Source organism: Eleginops maclovinus, chromosome 6 (genome assembly GCF_036324505.1).
Source record: "Eleginops maclovinus isolate JMC-PN-2008 ecotype Puerto Natales chromosome 6, JC_Emac_rtc_rv5, whole genome shotgun sequence".
Lineage (NCBI taxonomy): Eukaryota > Metazoa > Chordata > Actinopteri > Perciformes > Eleginopidae > Eleginops > Eleginops maclovinus.
This window is the reverse complement of record NC_086354.1, coordinates 22,209,373-22,231,041: the sequence shown is the minus strand read 5'-3', so window position 1 is coordinate 22,231,041 and position 21,669 is coordinate 22,209,373. Positions and strand designations below refer to the sequence as shown.

The 21,669-nt window shown below is 42.0% G+C and overlaps 3 protein-coding genes across 4 annotated transcripts in view; 1 reads left to right on the top strand and 2 right to left on the bottom strand.

Moving 5' to 3' along the window:
• Window positions 1-21,669, top strand: part of LOC134865798 (contactin-associated protein-like 4) — an 80,072-nt gene that overhangs the window by 49,143 nt on the left and 9,260 nt on the right. For both annotated transcript variants that reach the window (XM_063885530.1, XM_063885529.1), the window contains exons 17-21: window positions 1,747-1,965; window positions 5,032-5,271; window positions 5,935-6,159; window positions 7,627-7,760; window positions 11,872-11,959. In XM_063885530.1, coding sequence (XP_063741600.1) covers window positions 1,747-1,965; window positions 5,032-5,271; window positions 5,935-6,159; window positions 7,627-7,760; window positions 11,872-11,959 — 906 coding nt within the window. The remainder of the gene's footprint in view (window positions 1-1,746; window positions 1,966-5,031; window positions 5,272-5,934; window positions 6,160-7,626; window positions 7,761-11,871; window positions 11,960-21,669) is intronic.
• Window positions 13,784-16,488, bottom strand: LOC134865800 (tripartite motif-containing protein 16-like). Its single transcript, XM_063885531.1, is given in 2 exon segments — window positions 13,784-14,737; window positions 14,740-16,488. Coding segments are annotated over 2 exon segments (1,719 nt in total). The 5' UTR covers window positions 16,351-16,488; the 3' UTR covers window positions 13,784-14,629.
• Window positions 18,627-21,306, bottom strand: LOC134865801 (tripartite motif-containing protein 16-like). The gene has a single exon (XM_063885532.1). The coding sequence runs from the start codon at window positions 21,144-21,146 to the stop codon at window positions 19,482-19,484; it is 1,665 nt and encodes a 554-aa protein (XP_063741602.1). The 5' UTR covers window positions 21,147-21,306; the 3' UTR covers window positions 18,627-19,481.

Sequence of the window (21,669 nt, the reverse complement as noted above, 5' to 3'; positions counted from 1 at the left end):
TGCAGGGCTTCTTTTTTTTTATTGCAGCCTTGTTTTTAATCTGACCGGTTGTTTATCAACTCTCAGGCGGCAATTTATCCGTGACCCTCCATTAATTCTTGTTGATTGATTCTTGCCTAACGCACGCATTTATAGGTCCTACAGCGTGTCATTCACATTACGACAGCAATAACCAATAGGGCGTTGTTTAGTTTATAGGTGCCATGGAAATGTGTCTGGGTGTGAGAGGTGTTTTTTTATAGCCGACCATATATTGTGTAATTTAAAACATAGCTGTATTACCTAACAAGGTGTCCTTGTGTTTATATGGCTGTGGATTGTACCAGGTTCACATTTATGGGCAGCTGTACTGTTTGTCATTCAGGACGGCTTGTATTAAAGTCATATGTAGTCACCTCAGTTCACTCTTTTCAGTGTGTGTGGTGGTTTCTCTTTGTGTCTCGTTTTGGAGGAAGTTGCGTTAGAAGTGAGATTTAAAGGGACAGACACAGATCATTTCAGGGACACTGCTGCAGCTAAAGTCTCTCTCCTCAGGGAAATCTTTGTCAGTGCGGTTGTTCTGAATACAGCTTCTATGTTGCCGGCTTGTTTAACATTGCCTTCTAGCTTTGAGAGCAATTTCTAAATGAAGTTACTGTTAGCGATTATTTTGCTGAGGTGTTTAACCTTTGACACAGTTCATCATTCTCTCCTTCCTCTGTCTCTATTCCCCTGGCATAGTTCTGTGGCCTTGAGGTTGCTGTAATCTCCCTTAAGGAGGGGCAGCTTGGGTGCTTTGTTGATGCCAGTCTATGACTGAGCTCAAGCTACCATGAGATAGTTTATTGTTCAGGGACGTCTAGAAGCCCTTCTTATCTGGAACATACTGTAGGTTCACTGGCGCACATTTGTATCCATGGACAACAGCTTTAGTTAGATTCAGGGTCCATATTTGTTTACTCTCTCTGATGAGGAATGCTGATTATACACTCTGAACTGGTTAAAACCTTGGACTGCAGGAGAGTTCTTCAGAATTGGTCGGGCAACCGCTGTCTCAACTCGTGGCTGCAGCAAATGTCTTGTCAACTCTCCGGCTGTAGACTCCATAACAAACCTTCAGTGTTTGCCATAAAAGTTCCAGCTCTCCTCGTGTCTCTCTGAGTTTCGTCTCCATTGCTCCAGAAGTTTCCATCACAGTTACTACTGCTGTTTCATCTTTCGTCATTGTGAAGGTTTAAGCAAAGAACTGTATTATTACAATCCTTAGTTAGAGTTATAAATATCTTTACTGAAATAAAAACATGATGTTTTTATTTTTTTTGTTCGGCAAACTAAAGATGCTGTGTTGCAATGTAACAAAGTACATTTACTCTAGTTCTCTACTTTATAGACGATGTTATGTACATTTTGCAGGAAAACAATGTGCTCTTTACTCCATTACATTTATTTTAGGGCATTATTTACCAGCTACTTTACAGAGTTAAGTTATTAATACAAATAAAAATACATTATTCTAGTATAATCTACTCAGCAGTTCTTAAAGGAAATCAAATAAAGCCAACCTATTCCAGCTGCACCATTGAAGTGCTCCATCTATAAATTATAATATAATATATATAACTTATACTTTTATTTGTAGCAGATCATTTTTTTAAACTATTGCTGCTTTTATTTAAATAAAAAATCGGAGTACTTATTTCATTACTCGTAAGATTCACAGTGACTCAATAACATTCCCTGTCCCCCCCCTCTCTCCCCCTCCATCAGCCTCCACTCGGGTGGTTTTCTCTTTCGACGTCGGTAACGGGCCGCTGGAGGTTCACGTGGAGTCGATCGCGCCGCTGAGCGACAACCGGTGGCATCGGGTCCGAGCCGAGAGGAACGTCAAAGAGGCGTCGCTGCGGCTGGATGGACTTCCTGTCGCCACTCAGGAGGCTCCGGCTGACGGACACCTCCACCTGCAGCTCAACAGCCAGCTGTTCATAGGTGAGGAGGGGACACGTTTGACAAGAGTATATACGTACAGTTTGTAGAAATGTGCTTCCAGGGCCAAGACGTATTCACAACATCCAGTCGTGACAGATGTCTTGTCTTTCCTTCTGAAACCATTATTCCTCTGTTTGTGATTTATGCTCCAGAAATTCAGGCATAGGTGAGAAATGTTCTCCTTATTCTCCATGGTCTGATTATTTTGTTGCTTCCAGTCCTCTAAGAGACTGTTAGTGGTTATAAAACCAAATCCTGTAAAAGAACAAATGTGTGTGTGAGCTTCTGTGTGAATTGTGGTCTCATTAGTCTCACTGCTGGAGGCTTTAAGGCCCTTTCTTAAGTCTTCTAGGACTCCTTCTGTCTCTGCACATCTCGCAGTCACTAATTCCTACTTGCCTTGTTTCTCTTATCGCTCTCCAGAGAATCAGCAGTTGAGCACTTTCTGTGTCTGCAGCTTTTCCTAAAGTCAGAAGCTTGATAAAATTACTTTTAGTCAAATGATTTTTAGGCTCCAGTTCACATCAGGCAAGAAAAAACAGTGCTCTGTCTTGTTATGCTTTTGTAGAAAACCAATCATTTATATGGGAGGCACATTACCAGTGAGTTTATAATGCTTATAATTATCAAAGGGAAGTCTCAGAAAACCTTTTGGACACCATTAACACACTGGGGTTGGGGTTTAGATTTAACACTGATGATTCGTACAATGCACGTTCTGTTAAAGTATCCCTGAGATAGCTATCTGTATAATGGATTTAATGCGTGGAAGTGTATAAATAAGCATTCAGCTCAGCTTGTTTCCAATCATAAGCCCCAACATTGCTTTATTCAAAAGGAAAAATGAGGATTTCTATTCAGTATATTTAAGATAAACAATGATGCTATTAGAAGACCTCCACATGTCAAAGTTCAGTGTTGTCTTCCGTGGATTCATAAGCCATGGTTAATCAAACCGTGTATTTATGAGCCTTAATTATTCCTTGCAGAGATTTATCAGGTAGTTTATTACATTGTTTTGATTTACGACCCTTGCTGTTGTCTTGCATGGATTTACACACCGTTGCATTGCTTTTCCTCTTCTTCCTTTATTGCCTCATATGTGTCGGCGTACGATACGCACACGCAGCAGATCCTGGTGACATATTCCTGCGTTCATTGCAAGCAACCGTTCAGAGATCTTGTTGTGTTGCCTGGTTTGGATAGAGAACCTGTATTTATTGGTGCTGTGTGGGCTGTTTCTGAGATGCAGTAAAACACATATCTTCATTTAAAGACATGGGAAGTGAGAAAGAGAGTCGCTTGATTAAAGCAGGAACACAGTTTAAGAGTCTGATCTTAAACTGGTGATTATTAAAAGAAGAAGTAACCCATTGTTTAGTTTAAGAAAGGGTTTTGACAAAATACTCTGCTTGGGGAATTTAACACAAGACATAATACAAAGAGAGGATGAGTATCTTGTTAAAGTGCTGCTATCAGCCAGTAAGAAAACGATTACAAGAATGTGGTACAAAGTAGACCCACCGACTGAGGAGCAGTGGATGTGCACTGTGGAAGAGATTTTTGTAATGGAGAAAATCACACATAAACTGAGACTACAAGAGGCACAATTTGAGGACAAATGTGAAAAATGGACTGATTATAGAGGACGAGAAGAGGACACCACCATTGTCACTGGACAGTAAGGACATTGATTTAAAGATGATGGTTTAACTATGTATGTACGATGTTCCCTGACACTGTTTGTTGAAAGAAATTAATAAAAAATAAGTTAAAAACAAAAAGAAAGAGTTTTGACCAAACTGTTAAGCTTTTAGTCTGGCAGACATTGATAGTTAGTGTGTAGAGAAACAAAAGCTTGAATGGCGATTTAATGAAAATTAAAGAGACCCTTTATGCTTATTGGGTATTTCCCTTTCCTGTAGTGTGTTATATAGGTTTTGGTGCATGTAAATGGTCTGCAAAGGCTAACATTTCCTCCAGAGGGAGTTTCCCTCACACTTCCCCTCTGCCTGAAACGCGTCCATTGGACTCCTCTGTTAAGTTCGACCAATCACAACAGAGCCGGCCAACTAACCAATCAGAGCAGACTGGGCTCTGGTTTCAGACAGAGGGTGAAAAGAGGTGCTGCAGCACAGGCAGTATGAGAAAAATAAAGAGTTTTTTGAACATTAAAGCAGGGAGACATGTCCCAGTAGAGACACTACATACGATTCTGGAAATTAGTGTAATATGGGCCCTTTAACAATCTGATTTCAACTTTAGAAACATGTGACAAATGGCTCTGAATGTGGGACAGAAAGCCCGATCAAATCTATCTTTTATTGCATGATATCCCTCTTTTATTTCCTCTCAGAGCAGATGCTGCACTGTTGGACATGTGGTTGAAACTTTGCTCCAGAGTTTCTTCTCCTTCTCCGCAGTCTTCAGTGAAATCTCTCTTCTGACTCGCTGCTTTCTGTGCCCGTAGGTCGAGGCTCTTTGTATTGTAAGCCACACTTTGCCTTTGATGCTCTGTCTGATCTCCACTTCACTAATTGTTTTTGCAGATTCTCTCTCATGTGGTCTCATCCTGTATGTACAGGGTGTGCTCTCACAGCGGGATCTCCTGTAGAGATGCTGCCGTCGCCTTGTTAGAGCTGAGGTTGAATTTTGAAATTCTCACTGATGTTGAAGGTCTCATTTGGTCAGAGGTGAAGTTCATCTGCATTTGGACTCTTTGATCTTTGCTTTAAACTTTGCTCAAAAAATCCCTCATATAAGCTTTTTAGAAATAATCTCACCTTCCAAGAAATGATTTTAAGCTGGATATGTGCAGAATACTAGGAAGGCAAATCCACCAGAACCTTTTCTAGAGCTTTATTACATTTTACTTTGACCCTATGCTGACCATTTACATGCACACAAATCTATATAAGACACTTCAGGAAAGGGAAACATCCTTTGGGCAGGAGTGAGTGTTTGTAGCGCTTCAGGCGGCCCTCGTGAGCCCAGAACTTGGTGGAGAAAAGTGGTTGGGATCAGACCCGATGTTTTGTTCATGCAGTGTGTTTCTGTGTGTTTCAGGAGGCACAGCGTCCAGGCAGAAGGGCTTCCGGGGTTGTATCCGCTCCCTGCAGCTGAACGGCATCACCTTGGACCTGGAGGAACGGGCGGAGATCACCCCCGGGGTCCGGCCCGGCTGCCCGGGTCACTGCAGCAGCTACGGCTCGCTGTGCCAGAACCAGGGCCGCTGTGTGGAGAGAGCCAGCGGCTTCCACTGTGACTGCGGCCTGTCGGCGTACACTGGAGTCTTCTGCCATACAGGTACGCACATGTACACAGTGCTGGTGTCAGAGCAAGATACACCATCATACAAACCGATGTCTGAAATGAGTTTGAGGCTGAGGCTGGGGTATGAGGTCAATTTGGAGGGGGCCATATTTTCAGTGAACCATTTGACGGGTAACACTCATAAAGAAGTCTTTACCAATCATGTGGCATCAGAGTAATTATAAAGACATCCAGGCCTCTGAAGCTGACCTCATAAATCAACGCTGCTGATAGGAGGTTAAGTAGATCCGGATATGATTCAGAGGCAATTGCACTTTTATTGCATCAGCACATTGAACTTTAGACGACTCAACACAACTGCTGGTATCTATTCCAAAAATCCTATTTTAATTTGACTTTCTTTTTTCAATCTTTGTAAAGCATCTTTGTATTTACATTTATAATAATAAAAACGACTAAAAACAGGTTCAATTAATGCTTGTTTGTATTAAAAACAAATATGAATTCATTATTTAAATATCCGTTTTTTATTATTTTCAATTATTTTATTATTTTAAATATTTGATGAAACTTTTGTCCTGAACAGAAAACATATCTTTTTATGTTTTTTGTTTTCAAAGAACACTGGGTTTATACATCTGAATAAATCAGCCTTTACTAATCCTCTCCATTTCTAATAAACTGAACCTTCTCCAGAGTTGTCGGCCAGCTTCCAGTCGGGGACGTCGGTGCGCTACACCTTCAAGGAGCCGTATGAGTTGAGCAGGAACAGCAGCGCCCTGCCGTCCTCCATCTACTCGGACCTGACGCTGAGAGGAGAGAACGTCTCTCTGAGCTTCAGGACCAACCAGAGTCCGGCTCTGCTGCTCTACGTCAGCTCCTACCACACCGAGTACCTGGCCCTGCTCATCGACAAGCACGGTGAGGAGCACGCTCTTATTTTGAAGGAGCTTGTTTTGCACACGATTGAAGTAGAGCGCCTTATCTACCTTGAGTTATCTCTCCTGCAGCTTCAATTAATTTAAATGAGCTTAGATTGCACCCATGATTAGGTGTCACTCTTTGTAAGCCTCTTAAAACCTCTCCTACTATTCACTTCCCCCCCTTGAGCCTTTTCCACTTCCCTCCTTTGTCTCCTCACCTTCGGATCATTCACTTTGGGTTGAATGTCCTCTATTATTTATTTCTCATAAGCTTATCTTTACTGCGTGCCTGCTTTCCAATTCTTACATCTTATTCCCCTTTCTAGATGATACAGATTTTCCTTTCGGCGACTTCGTCTTCCCCCTTCAACTTTTTTTCAATTACTTCTCTCTGTTCCTATCTCCTCTCAGCCTCTCATTTAACTCTCTTCCTTTCCTCCTCCCTCCCTCTCCCCTCCTCCTCCTCTGTCTGATCTCCCCTCTCTCTGGTTTCACCCTGTCCGCCTCTACTGCCTTTTAATCCGTCCAGCTATGATGCTTCGTGTCAAACGGAAAGAGAAGCGTCTCTTACACTGAGGGATGAAAGAGCGCTTGTCTGCTAATGGGTGGCAGAAAACTTGCAGATTTGTTTTACAAACTTTTGTGTTAAATAATGATGTTGTGCATTTTGCTTTTAGGAGTAGTGGGAGGCACTTAATTTCAAAATGACATTTTACGAGGGTCTAATAAAGCTGGCTCTCTGCTGCCTGTAAATGGATTTTTCCTGCTGTTAATGACTGAATGGCATCACGGCTTCCTGCTGACCGTGGAGTCGTCAGGGAGATGCACTTAAACCGAAATGTCAAATTGAATCCATAAGAGCTTTTCTATTATTATTTAATTTCCCTCTCGTGGACATTCATTGTCAATCGCCAGTTTTCCGGAATACGTATATGTTAACTGGATAAGCTTATGCACCAAAAATTATTCCTTCTTGGTAAAAACACCTCTGTTTTTAAAGACAGTGAGGTACGGGATTAACACGCCATTATGCACCTCGACGTCTAACATCTTATCCTTCTTATTAATCTTTAAAGCCCAAAGACATCACTAGGCTTTCGTTAAATCCGCATTTAATCCTCCCAATATTATATAGCAAAAGTAATTATAAATGAATTAGTTATTGATAGGGAATTAGCATCTAATCCTCTTAATATGGAAAGCGTTATTGGATCAGATGCTCATCGCTCAGACTCATTATGGAAGTGAAAAATACATCCTCAAAAAAGATAGGTAAGGATGAGAGATGAACCCCTGCGTGTTTCATTAAGAGAAACAATATTGAAATGATTGTGTGTGTGTGTGTGTGTGTGTGTGTGTGTGTGTGTGTGTGTGTGTGTGTGTGTGTGTGTGTGTGTGTGTGTGTGTGTGTGTGTGTGTGTGTGTGTGTGTGTGTGTGTGTGTGTGTGTGTGTGTGTGTGTGTAGATAAGTTGGAGGTGAGGTACAAGCTGGACGGCAGCAGAGACGCTGTGGTGTTGAAGAGCAAAGTGAAGAGTCTGGCCAACGGACAACTACACACCGTCGCCATCAGGAGACTGACGGACACTGTGTCTCTGCAGGTAACAATACACATACACACACACACACACACACACACACACACACACACACACACACACACACACACACACAATCATTTCAATATTGTTGAATGTTGTTCCTTTCAAAATAAAAGCTGTGGAAGTGAACTTTTTTTACAAACGCACGGAGGATAAGAGCAATGTTGTCTGCAGGATTTCTCCTGAGCGCTAGTATATTTCAACTCGCAGTTACTGTGCAAACAATTGTGTACTTTTGATATGAAATAGATAAACGTTTGATAGAGTATCATTTCCTCTGGCCATAACTGTGAAATACTTCAATTCACATTATATAGCGTTAAAGTTAAATCACACAGCTGTACGCCTCCTTCCATTCACTGCCCTTTCCTCCTGTGGAAAAAAGGGACAGCATTTCTAGACAAAAATAGTGTGCAACAAAAATGTTTCTTATTTCCCCCCAAAAAGGGACAGTTTTAAGCACATTTGAAAGCAATTTTTGTCCCACTTTCGCCATTATGACATGCTGTCACTCGAGAATACCCCCTAAAATGTTAGAAGCAGACACAGTTAGATCTTTTGTGTGGGTGTGTGTGTGAAATGTGAGTTCAGTTCGATCCTATTAGTGATTATAATGCCCTTGTTGTGATGACATCACAGCTACGGCAGGGCAGCAGGGACAAACTACACACTAAATGAGCTTCAGATGAAATATGAAGTGTCTTAATCATATCTGGATCTACTTAACTTCCTATCTTGTTAGCAGCAGCCTCACGTGATATATGAGGTCGGCCTGGATCTTTGTATAATTACCCTGAGATGAAATACAAGGTGACTCGTGAAATATGAGGGTCATCTCATGTTGCCAGTTTCTGTCTCCCTGAATAATTATATCGTTTGGGGACATCAGGTGAACTTCCACAACAGTGTGGTGTCCTGATGGCCAGCAGCAAACAGTCTACATAATGTTCTCATGAGTGGGACACTATCACATCCTCTCCCGTGAGCAGATGTCCCGTTGAAAAATGACTCACTGAACCTCGAAAGCACTCGGGGGCTAACGCTGCACCGTGTCCTCTGGTTTTCGTACCGCCATCACAGAGGCCAGTGCTCGTTCTCCTCCAAGGGAAACTCACTGCATGCTCCAGTTAGTCGCGCTGTGTTCGGACAACAAAAGAGGAAGCGATCCATACGTGGAAACTGACATGAACTAAAATAAATCATATCCCTTTGAAGCTAAGAAAACTTCACCTCGGGCTTATCTTTCAATATCAACAGAAAAGTGCTGCACCTACTTCCCATACCTGTTATTGCCATTTTCTAGATGATTCAACACAATTCTAATATAAGCTCTCTGCAGAGGTTGGAAGTGACTAAGTACATTTAGTCAAGTACGGTACTTAAGCACAATCTTGAGGTTCTTGTACTTTACTTGAGTATTTCCATGTTATGCTACTTTGTACTTCTACTCAACTACATTTATTTAACACCTATAGTTGCTAGGCAGATTAGAATTAGTGATGGTAAATACAATCAGCCCTTAAATCAGACTTTAGTCCACCTGGAGTAAATTCAGCAGCTACCCTGCAGTATACAAAGCCATTCAAACTAGCTGCACCTTTACCAGCTCTGAGAACACTTTAATGATCAATCATTATAAAACATATCAGAGATATTATTCTGAAATGGACCAATCAGACAATGACTACTTTTACTGTCACTACTTTAAGTACATCTAGATGAGAGTACTTTCTACTTTCACTGGAGGAACATTTAGAATACTTTTACTGTGACAGAGTATTCCTACACTCTGGTACTTCTACTTTACTCAAGTACAAGACCTGAGTACTTCTACTTTACTCAAGTACAAGACCTGAGTACTTCTACTTTCTCTGGAGGAACATTTTGAATGCAGGACTTTTATTGTCAGTTTTTTAAGTACATTTCTTGAGGGACATTTTGACTTTTACTTGTAGTATTTCTACACTCTGGTACTTCTATTTTTTAAAGTACAAGATCTGAGTACTTTTGCCACCTCTGGTTATCTGCGACATATATCATTCTTTACACATTTCTCTGTTTTTATAAGATCCCCTTATCACATACATGCGACGAGTGTGGGAGCCTAAATGTTTTCCTTTGAATGTCCTGTTTAAAACATATGAATTCTATATTCTTCGCCACATTTTTAGATTGACTTGGTTGCCTTTTGTGCTTCAGTTGAAAACAATTATTAGAATATGTTTTATTAGAATCCATTAACGATTCTTGCTGGTGTCCACGCACAGAACTACCACTGTCATGCAATTAACAAAAATAACAAAACTAGTTTTACATAAACACAGACGCAGTTCAATCATAATTGCCAAAATGCTGATATTGCATCAGGAAACTGTTTTAATCCTGGAATTAATTTGAAACCATTTAAAGGTGTTTTCATTACTGTTATTATTATAATTTATTTGCCACTAGAGACAGGTGTGTACAAACAAATGTTCACCAACATATTATTGTGTACTATATTCCTGCAAAAGTAGTGACATGCATCAGCAATTGTTAGCATGCTAAGCTAAGTTGGTGAACGGTAAAGTAACTGTTGTTTAGTCAGACGTGTTTCTTGATATGTTCATTAGAAGCAGCATTATAGTTTATAGAGTTTGGTGTCTAGGCTCAGGCCTCATCACTCCACAGATTTACATAGAACATTGAGTGATGATTAGATAACTGTCCCCCCGAGCCTACAGGTGGAAGCTGGGGTGAAAGCAAGGGTTGGGGTGAGGCAGGTGAACAGCAGCAGTCGCAATACCGAGGCAGAAGCAGGCAGATCTGGCAGCTTAAGTAGAGCAGCAGGTTTGGTTGGTTGTAAGAGGGATGAGGTGCGTCAAGACTGCCTGAACTAGCTTGCAGACTTCGCCCCATTATTGTCACTGTTAGCATGTTTGCATGCCTGGACTAGTTCTAGAGTAATACCTACCAAGTCTTATTTTAACTTGAGTGAAGAAGGAAGAGATAATGCATCGCATGTTTAATATTTCTGCCTTAATGTTCAGCATCTAGAAATCGAACTGCCCCCGACTAACGTATATTTCACACAGTAAAGGAGACTTCAGACTGAAGAGACTATAATGTGCAGTTAGCATTTTATGTGTTTGCTAAACCACAGGATGACATGACATGACATGACATATATAAATCATTTTAATAATTGACTTTATGCTTAAAACAGGCAGGTGTGCCCCACAGCACTGACATGTGAAGCTGATTCTTTGTTTCAAATGTTAAATCTAATACCCAAACTAGTAATCGGTAAATAACAACTCCTACATACGAGGTTAAATGGGGCTGAAAGAAATGACCCAAAAGGACGTGTCTCTTCAAGGTTCAAGGGGTTTTTATTGTGAGATGCACAGTAGCTACAGTGTATTTATGGCATTGAAAATCTTAGGTCTCGAGCTCCTCCAACAATGCAGCATATTATAAAAGGACACAAGACAAAATAATAAAATAAAGATCATAAAATAAAAGTAAAAATAGTGCAGTTAGACAAGTCTAGAAGTAGTGCAAATGAAGTATATACATGGCAGAAAAATAAATAAACACAATAAGCTAAAACATGCATGGAATGTTGAAAGTGATGCAGGATGCAACAGAGTTACATTTACAATAACAGGAGGTAAGATTACATGTTGTACAGTGAAGTATAATTAGATAGTGTTTGTTCTGCTCATAAGTATTAAGCTTCGGTGTCAAATGGCCTTCAAGTGTGAATTTTTGGTTTAGTTTGTGCTTTGCCTAGCTTTCCTCTCCTCAGCCACATGCTGCCGGACGCTGTGGAGCTGCTCTCATTAAAACAATCTCCAGTGAAGGGTTCCAACCTCAATGACGCTATGTTTTCTTTTTCTGTCAAAGTGTGGAGCCTCTTATTTCTCCCACTGAGCTGCTGAGAGGAAACAAAGCTGAAAACCGTTCCAGCAATTTCTACTATAAACAAAATGGACTTCCAAATTCAGATACTCTCAGTTTTTGATTTCCACACAAATGATGGCACAAAAGTCAAAAAGTTGCTATTTTTGTTGAATGGAAAAGCGAAGCATTGCAAAAGCTTTAACCATAACTGATATTTTTTGTTCAGATCGACAAGAACCCCAGAGAAGACTTCAACCTGACATCTGACGGAGAATTCAACGCCATTAAGTCGCTGGTGCTGGGCAGAGTGCACGGTAAGTGAGAGACGCAGTAAAAAGCAGAGGCCTTTTTAGTAAGCGAGCACTCAGACTCACACTCATTTGAATAACAGCTTTCAGAGGTCATCCAACATGTGCGTTCTTATGAAAATCTGCAGGAGTAGATGATGAAAATATAAATCACAGTGTTACTGCAGTCAGCTTGTCGTTGTGTCCCTGGGCGAGACACCTCACCCCGAGTTGGTCCTGTGGGGGTTGCCCTCAGTATGGAGTATGTAAGTCGCTTTGGATGAAAGCCTCTAATAAGTGACATGTAGTGCAATGTGAAAAACTATTTCCCTTATCAACGACCTACTGGAAACACAAACTCTGATCCAACATGACTGTCCTATTCTGAAGTTTAAAATGAATGAAAATCAGCATTTAAATGACCTCAAGACCAGAACTACTCACAATCTGTTCCTCATGTGTGTGTGGATTCAACTAAATGTCCAAACGTGACCAAACAATTCAGACTCTTTGTACACTTGTGTAACCCTCTGTGATAAATCCTCTTTAGTGTCTGAGTGCACAAACACCTTAACCATTTACTCTAAACGGTGGTTTATCAGTACTAATGTATTAATGGTATTTATTCTTAAAACTATGAAACATAAGTGAGTCGTCCTTCCTCTTGTCTTAATTAAACAGTCTTAATCTTAAAAAGTGGAACCTTTTTAATTTAATGAGAAGAGACTGCTAACCAGAAAGGAGTTAAGGTGGCAGAAATGACTCAAAGCTAACTAATAATATTGTGAAAGGAGCAACAAGGAGTTCATTTTGAAGCTCCTGGCTGATATAACATGAAACAAGCTAATGGCTAATGTCCTCCTGCAGTGCTTGGGCAGGTACACAATAAAACACAACACATTCTGGATCACACTCGCAATTATTAAACAGATTAAAGTATAAAATAAAACCCTGAAATGTTTGTTGGATCGAACACAAGCACGCATTGTTTTTATTTTAACAACGTCCATCGGTGCCGACTGTCTCAGGGAGCGTCTCAGTGTTTCACTTATTTCTTTCACATGTATTTGAAACGTGGGTGTCATGTAACTTATCATGATCAACATGCCGCTGTTAGGGATTCAATTTGGGATCAATAAAGAGTATCTTCTCTCAGGTTGTTTTGGAAAGCGGTGCAGACACTTTTTACAGCCTGCTATGCCACGAAAGCCTACCATTGCTTAGCAATACCTTGAGAAGGTGGGAGACTGTGGGGGGAGGCTGTGGCACGGTGGGATAGCGTGCTGGTTTTCGGATCAGGGGGTTCCATCCCCACTGCAGTCAGCTTGTCGTTGTGTCGCTGGGCGAGACACCTCACCCCGAGTTGGTCCTGTGGGGGTTGCCCTCAGTATGGAGTATGTAAGTCGCTTTGGATGAAAGCCTCTAATAAGTGTGATGTAGTGCAATGTGAAAAACTATTTCCCTTATTAACGACCTACTGGAAACATAAACTCTGACCCAACATGACTGTCCTATTCTGAAGTTTAAAATGAATGAAAATCAGCATTTAAATGACCTCAAGACCAGAACTACTCAACATCTGTTCCTCATGTGTGTGTGGATTCAACTAAATGTCCAAACGTGACCAAACAATTCAGACTCTTTGTACACTTGTGTAATCCTCTGTGATAAATCCTCTTTAGTGTCTGAGTGCACAAACACCATCTCAGTTTTAAAAAGCAACAAGTGATGGAAAGCTCTTCTGATTTCTCTGTGACAAAGACGTTTTACTGAGGAAAGGTGAAGAGACAGTTTCACATTTTCTAAATCAGCGTTGAATGGCACCTTGGAAATAATACAAGGAGAACATCCTTTGTTTGTTTGTGGAAATCAAATCCTTTATTCATTGTCTAAACATTGAATTTGATCACACATCCCATCAGGAAAGTCTGTTTGATCAGATTCACTTCATCCAAACAATTAACGTGTTTAACCAGAATCAGCGATTTAAAGCAGAGTAACAAATGATGTACTTAGAGTTTTATAAAACATCAGAGTACCCTATTTGTACACTGATCAGGCAACAACAACAACAACAACAACAGTTAGTCTGCAAAAATAATACATGTAATTATATTGGTATTTTTTCCCACACATTCAATTTGTCTGACAAAAATCTGAGCTAATTAAAATAAAATACATGATTTACTTATTGATTATGATCTTAATGGTGATTAATATCATTTTAAAAGGACTTTGTTTAATGAAATATGTGTTATAAACATCAGAGTACCTCTTTTGTTAACATGTTGACAACAACGATAACATTTAGTCTGTGAAAAATACACGTCGTTATAAATGCCTCTTTTTTTTCCAGAGTAGTGAGAATAAAATATCTACAATGAAAGAAGCTCTGGTGCTTTCTCTCTTAAGACCCGAGCATTAAAAGAGAAATATGAAAATATAAAAGCATCAATAATCATATCCAACAAATATTTAGAGCAGAGTTTACATTTCCATGCAGAGAAATGTGAGTTCAGGTTAACAGGAATCCTCCTGAGCAGTGACAGCCTCCATGGATAAACAGACACAGGAAGGAGCGCCGCCTAAAGAAGCTCCAACATTTACAGAACAACTCAGGAGGAGAGGTTAAAGCCCCGCCCACAGTGTTTGATAGACAGCTGATCTCTGTGCAGTGGAGACACAACCAATCAGCTCTCAGCAACAATGATGGACACACCATGAGTTTAAGAAGAGCTCCTCAAAGGACTTCAGGCTATTCAGTTTACACAACTCTGCTGATGTGTCTCCATTAGATAAAGACAAAGTCCAGCATGTAGCGGCTGAGTGAATGTGGTCTGGACTCTGTGGAGGAGAGTCATGGTTTCAGAGACGCTGTAGAAGGACAGAATACCTGCTCTGTGATCCAGGTACACTCCTACTCTGGAGGACTGAGGACCTGAGACGGGAGTGCTGATGTTGTTGTAACGAAATGTATAACTGTTTTGTTCACAATATAACGACCAAGATTTCTCATTGTTTCCAAAGAAACTTTCACACCCTGCTCTGCGGATATTCTTGTATGAGACTGCTACATCAACTCCTCTCCCGCTCCACTCCACCTCCCAGTAACAACGTCCAGTCAGACTCTCTCTACTCAGGACCTGAAGACAACCAGTGAATCTGTCTGGGTGACTAGAATAAGACCGTTGTTGTTTCATGAATGTTGCTTTTCTGCTCCCCTCAGATAATAACAGGTGTGTGTTTGCTGTGTTTGGATCCAGTGTGATTTCCTGTGAATATTTTAAGAACCCAGCTCTGGTGGTAGGCTCTGCTGGTGACAGTAAAACATCCCCTTCAGTCGCTGAGACGTTTGTCCAGTCCTCTCTCAGGACGTCCTGTAGTTTGTCTCTGACTGCTGACACGGCCGCCGTCACGTCCTCAAAGTGTCTCAGAGGACGGATGTTGATGCTGGATGAGTGTGTGGGTTCACTGAGGGCTGACAGGGAGGGGTAGCTGTGCAGAAACTGGTTGTGATCCTCTGTGTGAGCGAGCAGCTTCAGCTCAGCGTCTCTCCTCTTCAGCTCAGCCGTCTCCTGCTCCAGCTCCTCCTGAAGCTCTTTGACTCGACTCACTTCCCTCTTCTGCTGGGATCTGACCTGCTGCTTCACATCAGAGCTTCTCTTCTGCATGAGACGGATCAGCTCAGTGAACATCTTCTCACTGTCCTCCACTGCTTTATCAGCAGAGCGATCGATGGCCTCCACCTCCTGCTGAAGCAGCTTCACCTCCTTCTCTCCGTCCTGGATTCTCTGCTGGATGTTTTGTCGACTCCCCTCCAGCTCTCTCTGCCTCTCAGTCCTCTCTGCTGCAGCTGACACTGTGTCGTGTCCTTTATGTTCCTCCACAGAGCAGAGATAACAGATACACTGCTGATCAGTACGGCAGAACATCTTCATCACCTCGTCGTGACGAGAGCAGATGTTCTCCTGGAGCTTCTTGGAGGGCTCCACTAGCTTGTGTTTCTTTAATGGAGCTACGTCATAATGAGGCTGGAGGTGTTTCTCACAGTAAGAGGCCAGACACATGAGACAGGACTTACTGGCTCTCAGTTTTCTCCCAGTGCAGAAATCACAGGCCACATCTTCAGCTCCAGCATAGCAGTGATCAGCAGGAGCAGCTGGGAGTCCAGTCTTCTTCAGCTCCTCCACTAAAGCTGCTAACATGGTGTTTTTCAGCAGGACAGGCCTCGGTGTGAAGCTCTGCCTACACTGAGGGCAGCTGTAGACTTCCTTCTCATCCTCTCCGTCCCAGAAGCCTTTAATACACTCCATGCAATAGTTGTGTCCACAGGGAATAGTCACCGGATCCTTCAGTGGATCCAGACAGATGGGACAAGAGAAGGTTTCCCGGTCCAGCTGAACTCCTTTCTGCTCCATTTCTCCTCTCAGTGGCAGCGAGTGTCTGAGTTTCACTTCCTGAGAGCTGAAACTAGTGTGAGCTGTGATCTGAACAGCATGTGTGTGTGCAGTGAATGTGGTCTGTCAGCTCTTGTTCTGACACCTGCATGTTGTTACACCCATCCTCCTCAGTGTATATCTAAAGGGGAGGAACCAGGAAACACAGAGTGGAGCTGGCTGTGTGTGAGAGCAGGAAGAAGAGGGAGGGCTTATCAAACTGATTAGTTCAAGGACGAGGAGCAGCGCTGACTCTCTGAACTGTGTTTCCTCATTCACAAACGCAGCTTCGCTTACAACCTGCTCTACTTTTGCAAACAGTCTTCAGCTGTAAAATATTTCTTGTCTCCTCAGACTTTTGTAGCTCACAGCTCCGAACTTCTAGTAAAGAAAGAACATTAAAGCAATAAATAATGAGTGGAGTTAATGATGATTGAAAAGTGGTGACTATATCCCCGTACAGTTACACACAAAAGACGTAATCAGATCACTATTACCTTTAAAGACAGGGGGGGTTTCTAGCAGCATTACTATGATACTTACTCCTTCTTTGTAAGCTGTAATACTTCAAGTGTGAATCTATACACCTACTGCCTGAATTAGCTTTATAGTTTTCACTTTCTTTGGTTCATTTGTTATTTTTGTACATCAGTAGATAACTCTATATAGTCTTAAAACTGTGTGTGTGAGCTTAACTGTGTGTATTAAACTAAAACGGAGCATTTGTATCCGTCTGAGGGTGGAGAGAAACTCCCTCTGGACTGAACACAGGGAGTTTAGCCTTTGCAGACCATTTACATGCACAAAAACCCTTCCACACACTGCAGGAAGGGGAGGACTCCACAAATGCACACCAGGGCCTCTTCAAGCTGTTGTGTTATACTTTGGGTCTCACATGCAGAACAACATGTTGTAAGCAGGAGTAGAGTTGATACTGATGTTGAAAATCATGGCATCTTATCTTTAGCATAACCCGGTTAACCATTTACTCTAAACGGTGGTTTATCAGTACTAATGTATTAATGGTATTTATTCTTAAAACTATGAAACATAAGTGAGTCGTCCTTCCTCTTGTCTAAATTAAACAGTCTTAATCTTAAAAAGTGGAACCTTTTTAATTTAATGAGAAGAGACTGCTAACCAGAAAGGAGTTAAGGTGGCAGAAATGACTCAAAGCTAACTAATAATATTGTGAAAGGAGCAACAAGGAGTTCATTTTGAAGCTCCTGGCTGATATAACATGAAACAAGCTAATGGCTAATGTCCTCCTGCAGTGCTTGGGCAGATACACAATAAAACACAACACATTCTGGATCAAACTCGCAATTATTAAACAGATTAAAGTATAAAATAAAACCCTGAAATGTTTGTTGGATCGAACACAAGCACGCATTGTTTTTATTTTAATAACGTCCATCGGTGCCGACTGTCTCAGGGAGCGTCTCAGTGTTTCACTTATTTCTTTCACATGTATTTGAAACGTGGGTGTCATGTAACTTATCATGATCAACATGCCGCTGTTAGGGATTAAATTTGGGATCAATAAAGAGTATCTTCTCTCAGGTTGTTTTGGAAAGCGGTGCAGACACTTTTTACAGCCTGCTATGCCACGAAAGCCTACCATTGCTTAGCAATACCTTGAGAAGGTGGGAGACTGTGGGGGGAGGCTGTGGCACGGTGGGATAGCGTGCTGGTTTTCGGATCAGGGGGTTCCATCCCCACTGCAGTCAGCTTGTCGTTGTGTCGCTGGGCGAGACACCTCACCCCGAGTTGGTCCTGTGGGGGTTGCCCTCAGTATGGAGTATGTAAGTCGCTTTGGATGAAAGCCTCTAATAAGTGACATGTAATGCAATGTGAAAAACTATTTCCCTTAATAACGACCTACTGGAAACACAAACTCTGATCCAACATGACTGTCCTATTCTGAAGTTTAAAACGAATGAAAATCAGCATTTAAATGACCTCAAGACCAGAACTACTCAACATCTGTTCCTCATGTGTGTGTGGATTCAACTAAATGTCCAAACGTGACCAAACAATTCAGACTCTTTGTACACTTGTGTAATCCTCTGTGATAAATCCTCTTTAGTGTCTGAGTGCACAAACACCATCTCAGTTTTAAAAAGCAACAAGTGATGGAAAGCTCTTCTGATTTCTCTGTGACAAAGACGTTTTACTGAGGAAAGGTGAAGAGACAGTTTCACATTTTCTAAATCAGCGTTGAATGGCACCTTGGAAATAATACAAGGAGAACATCCTTTGTTTGTTTGTGGAAATCAAATCCTTTATTCATTGTCTAAACATTGAATTTGATCACACATCCCATCAGGAAAGTCTGTTTGATCAGATTCACTTCATCCAAACAATTAACGTGTTCAACCAGAATCTCAGCGATTTAAAGCAGAGTAACAAATGATGTACTTAGAGTTTTATAAAACATCAGAGTACCCTATTTGTACACTGATCAGGCAACAACAACAACAACAACAGTTAGTCTGCAAAAAAATCCAAAATCTGAGCTAATTAAAATAAAATACATGATTTACTTATTGATTATGATCTTAATGGTGATTAATATCATTTTAAATGGACTTTGTTTAATGAAATATGTGTTATAAACATCAGAGTACCTCTTTTGTTAACATGTTGACAACAACAATAACATTTAGTCTGTGAAAAATACACGCCGTTATAAATGCCTCTTTTTTTTCCAGAGTAGTGAGAATAAAATATCTACAATGAAAGAACCTCTGGTGCTTTCTCTCTTAAGACCCGAGCATTACAAGAGAAATATGAAAATATAAAAGCATCAATAATCATATCCAACAAATATTTAGAGCAGAGTTTACATTTCCATGCAGAGAAATGTGAGTTCAGGTTAACAGGAATCCTCCTGAGCAGTGACAGCCTCCATGGATAAACAGACACAGGAAGGAGCGCCGCCTAAAGAAGCTCCAACATTTACAGAACAACTCAGGAGGAGAGGTTAAAGCCCCGCCCACAGTGTTTGATTGACAGCTGATCTCTGTGCAGTGGAGACACGACCAATCAGCTCTCAGCAACAATGATGGACACACCATGAGTTTAAGAAGAGCTCCTCAAAGGACTTCAGGCTATTCCAGTTTACACAACTCTGCTGATGTGTCTCCATAATAATTAAGACAAAGTCCAGCATGTAGCGGCTGAGTGAATGTGGTCTGGACTCTGTGGAGGAGAGTCATGGTTTCAGAGATGCTGTAGAAGGACAGAATACCTGCTCTGTGATCCAGGTACACTCCTACTCTGGAGGACTGAGGACCTGAGAAGGGAGTGATGATGCTGTTGTAACAAAATGTATAACTGTTTTGTTTACAATCTAACGACCAAGATTTGTCATTGAATCCAAATAAACTTTCACCCCCTGCTCTGCTGATATTCTTGTATGAGACTGCTACAAAAACTCTTGTCCCGCTCCACTCCACCTCCCAGTAACAACGTCCAGTCAGACTCTCTCTACTCAGGACCTGAGGATATGCAGTGAATCTGTCTGGGTGACTAGAATAAGACTGTTGTTGTATCACTCCTGTTGCTTTTCTGCTCCCCTCAGATAATAACAGCCGTGTGTTTGCTGTGTTTGGATCCAGTGTGATTTCCTGTGAATATTTTAAGAACCCAGCTCTGGTGGTAGGCTCTGCTGGTGGCAGTAAAACATCCCCTTCAGTCGCTGAGACGTTTGTCCAGTCCTCTCTCAGGACGTCCTGTAGTTTGTCCCTGACTGCTGACACGGCCGCCGTCACGTCCTCAAAGTATCTCAGAGGACGGATGTTGATGCTGGATGAGTGTGTGGGTTCACTGAGGGCTGACAGGGAGGGGTAGCTGTGCAGAAACTGGTTGTGATCCTCTGTGTGAGCGAGCAGCTTCAGCTCAGCGTCTCTCCTCTTCAGCTCAGCCGTCTCCTGCTCCAGCTCCTCCTGAAGCTCTTTGACTCGACTCACTTCCCTCTTCTGCTGGGATCTGACCTGCTGCTTCACATCAGAGCTTCTCTTCTGCATGAGACGGATCAGCTCAGTGAACATCTTCTCACTGTCCTCCACTGCTTTATCAGCAGAGCGATCGATGGCCTCCACCTCCTGCTGAAGCAGCTTCACCTCCTTCTCTCCGTCCTGGATTCTCTGCTGGATGTTTTGTCGACTCCCCTCCAGCTCTCTCTGCCTCTCAGTCCTCTCTGCTGCAGCTGACACTGTGTAGTGTCCTTTATGTTCCTCCACAGAGCAGAGATAACAGATACACTGCTGATCATTACGGCAGAACATCTTCATCACCTCGTCGTGACGAGAGCAGATGTTCTCCTGGAGCTTCTTGGAGGGCTCCACTAGCTTGTGTTTCTCAAAGGCAGGTGATTCATGATGAGGCTGGAGGTGTTTCTCACAGTAAGAGGCCAGACACATGAGACAGGACTTACTGGCTCTCAGTTTTCTCCCAGTGCAGACATCACAGGCCACATCTTCAGCTCCAGCATAGCAGTGATCAGCAGGAGCAGCTGGGAGTCCAGTCTTCTTCAGCTCCTCCACTAAAGCTGCAAACATGGTGTTTTTCAGCAGGACAGGCCTCGGTGTGAAGCTCTGCCTACACTGAGGGCAGCTGTAGACTTCCTTCTCATCCTCTCCGTCCCAGAAGCCTTTAATACACTTCATGCAGTAGCTGTGTCCACAGGAAGTAGTCACCGGATCCTTCAGGAGATCCAGACAGATGGGACAAGAGAAGGTTTCCCGGTCCAGCTGAACTCCTTTCTGCTCCATTTCTCCTCTCAGTGGCAGCGAGTGTCTGAGTTTCACTTCCTGAGAGCTGAAACTAATGTGAGCTGTGATCTGAACAGCATGTGTGTGTGCAGTGAATGTGGTCTGTCAGCTCTTGGACTTTACCTGCATGTTGTTACACCCATCCTCCTCAGTGTAGATCTAAAGGGGAGGAACCAGGAAACACAGAGTGGAGCTGGCTGTGTGTGAGAGCAGGAAGAAGAGGGAGGGCTTATCAAACTGATTCGTTCAAGGACGAAGAGCAGCGCTGACTCTCTGAACTGTGTTTCCTCATTCACAAACGCAGCTTCGCTTACAACCTGCTCTACTTTTGCAAACAGTCTTCAGCTGTAAAATATTTCTTGTCTCCTCAGACTTTTGTAGCTCACAGCTCCGAACTTTTAGTAAAGAAAGAACATTAAAGCAATAAATAATGAGTGGAGTTAATGATGATTGAAAAGTGGTGACTATATCCCCGTACAGTTACATACAAAAGACGTAATCAGATCACTATTACCTTTAAAGA

Coding starts and splice junctions, on each gene's coding strand:
- LOC134865801 (XM_063885532.1), bottom strand. CDS start 21,146: ATGGAGCAGAAAGGAGTTCAGCTGGACCGGGAAACCTTCTCTTGTCCC.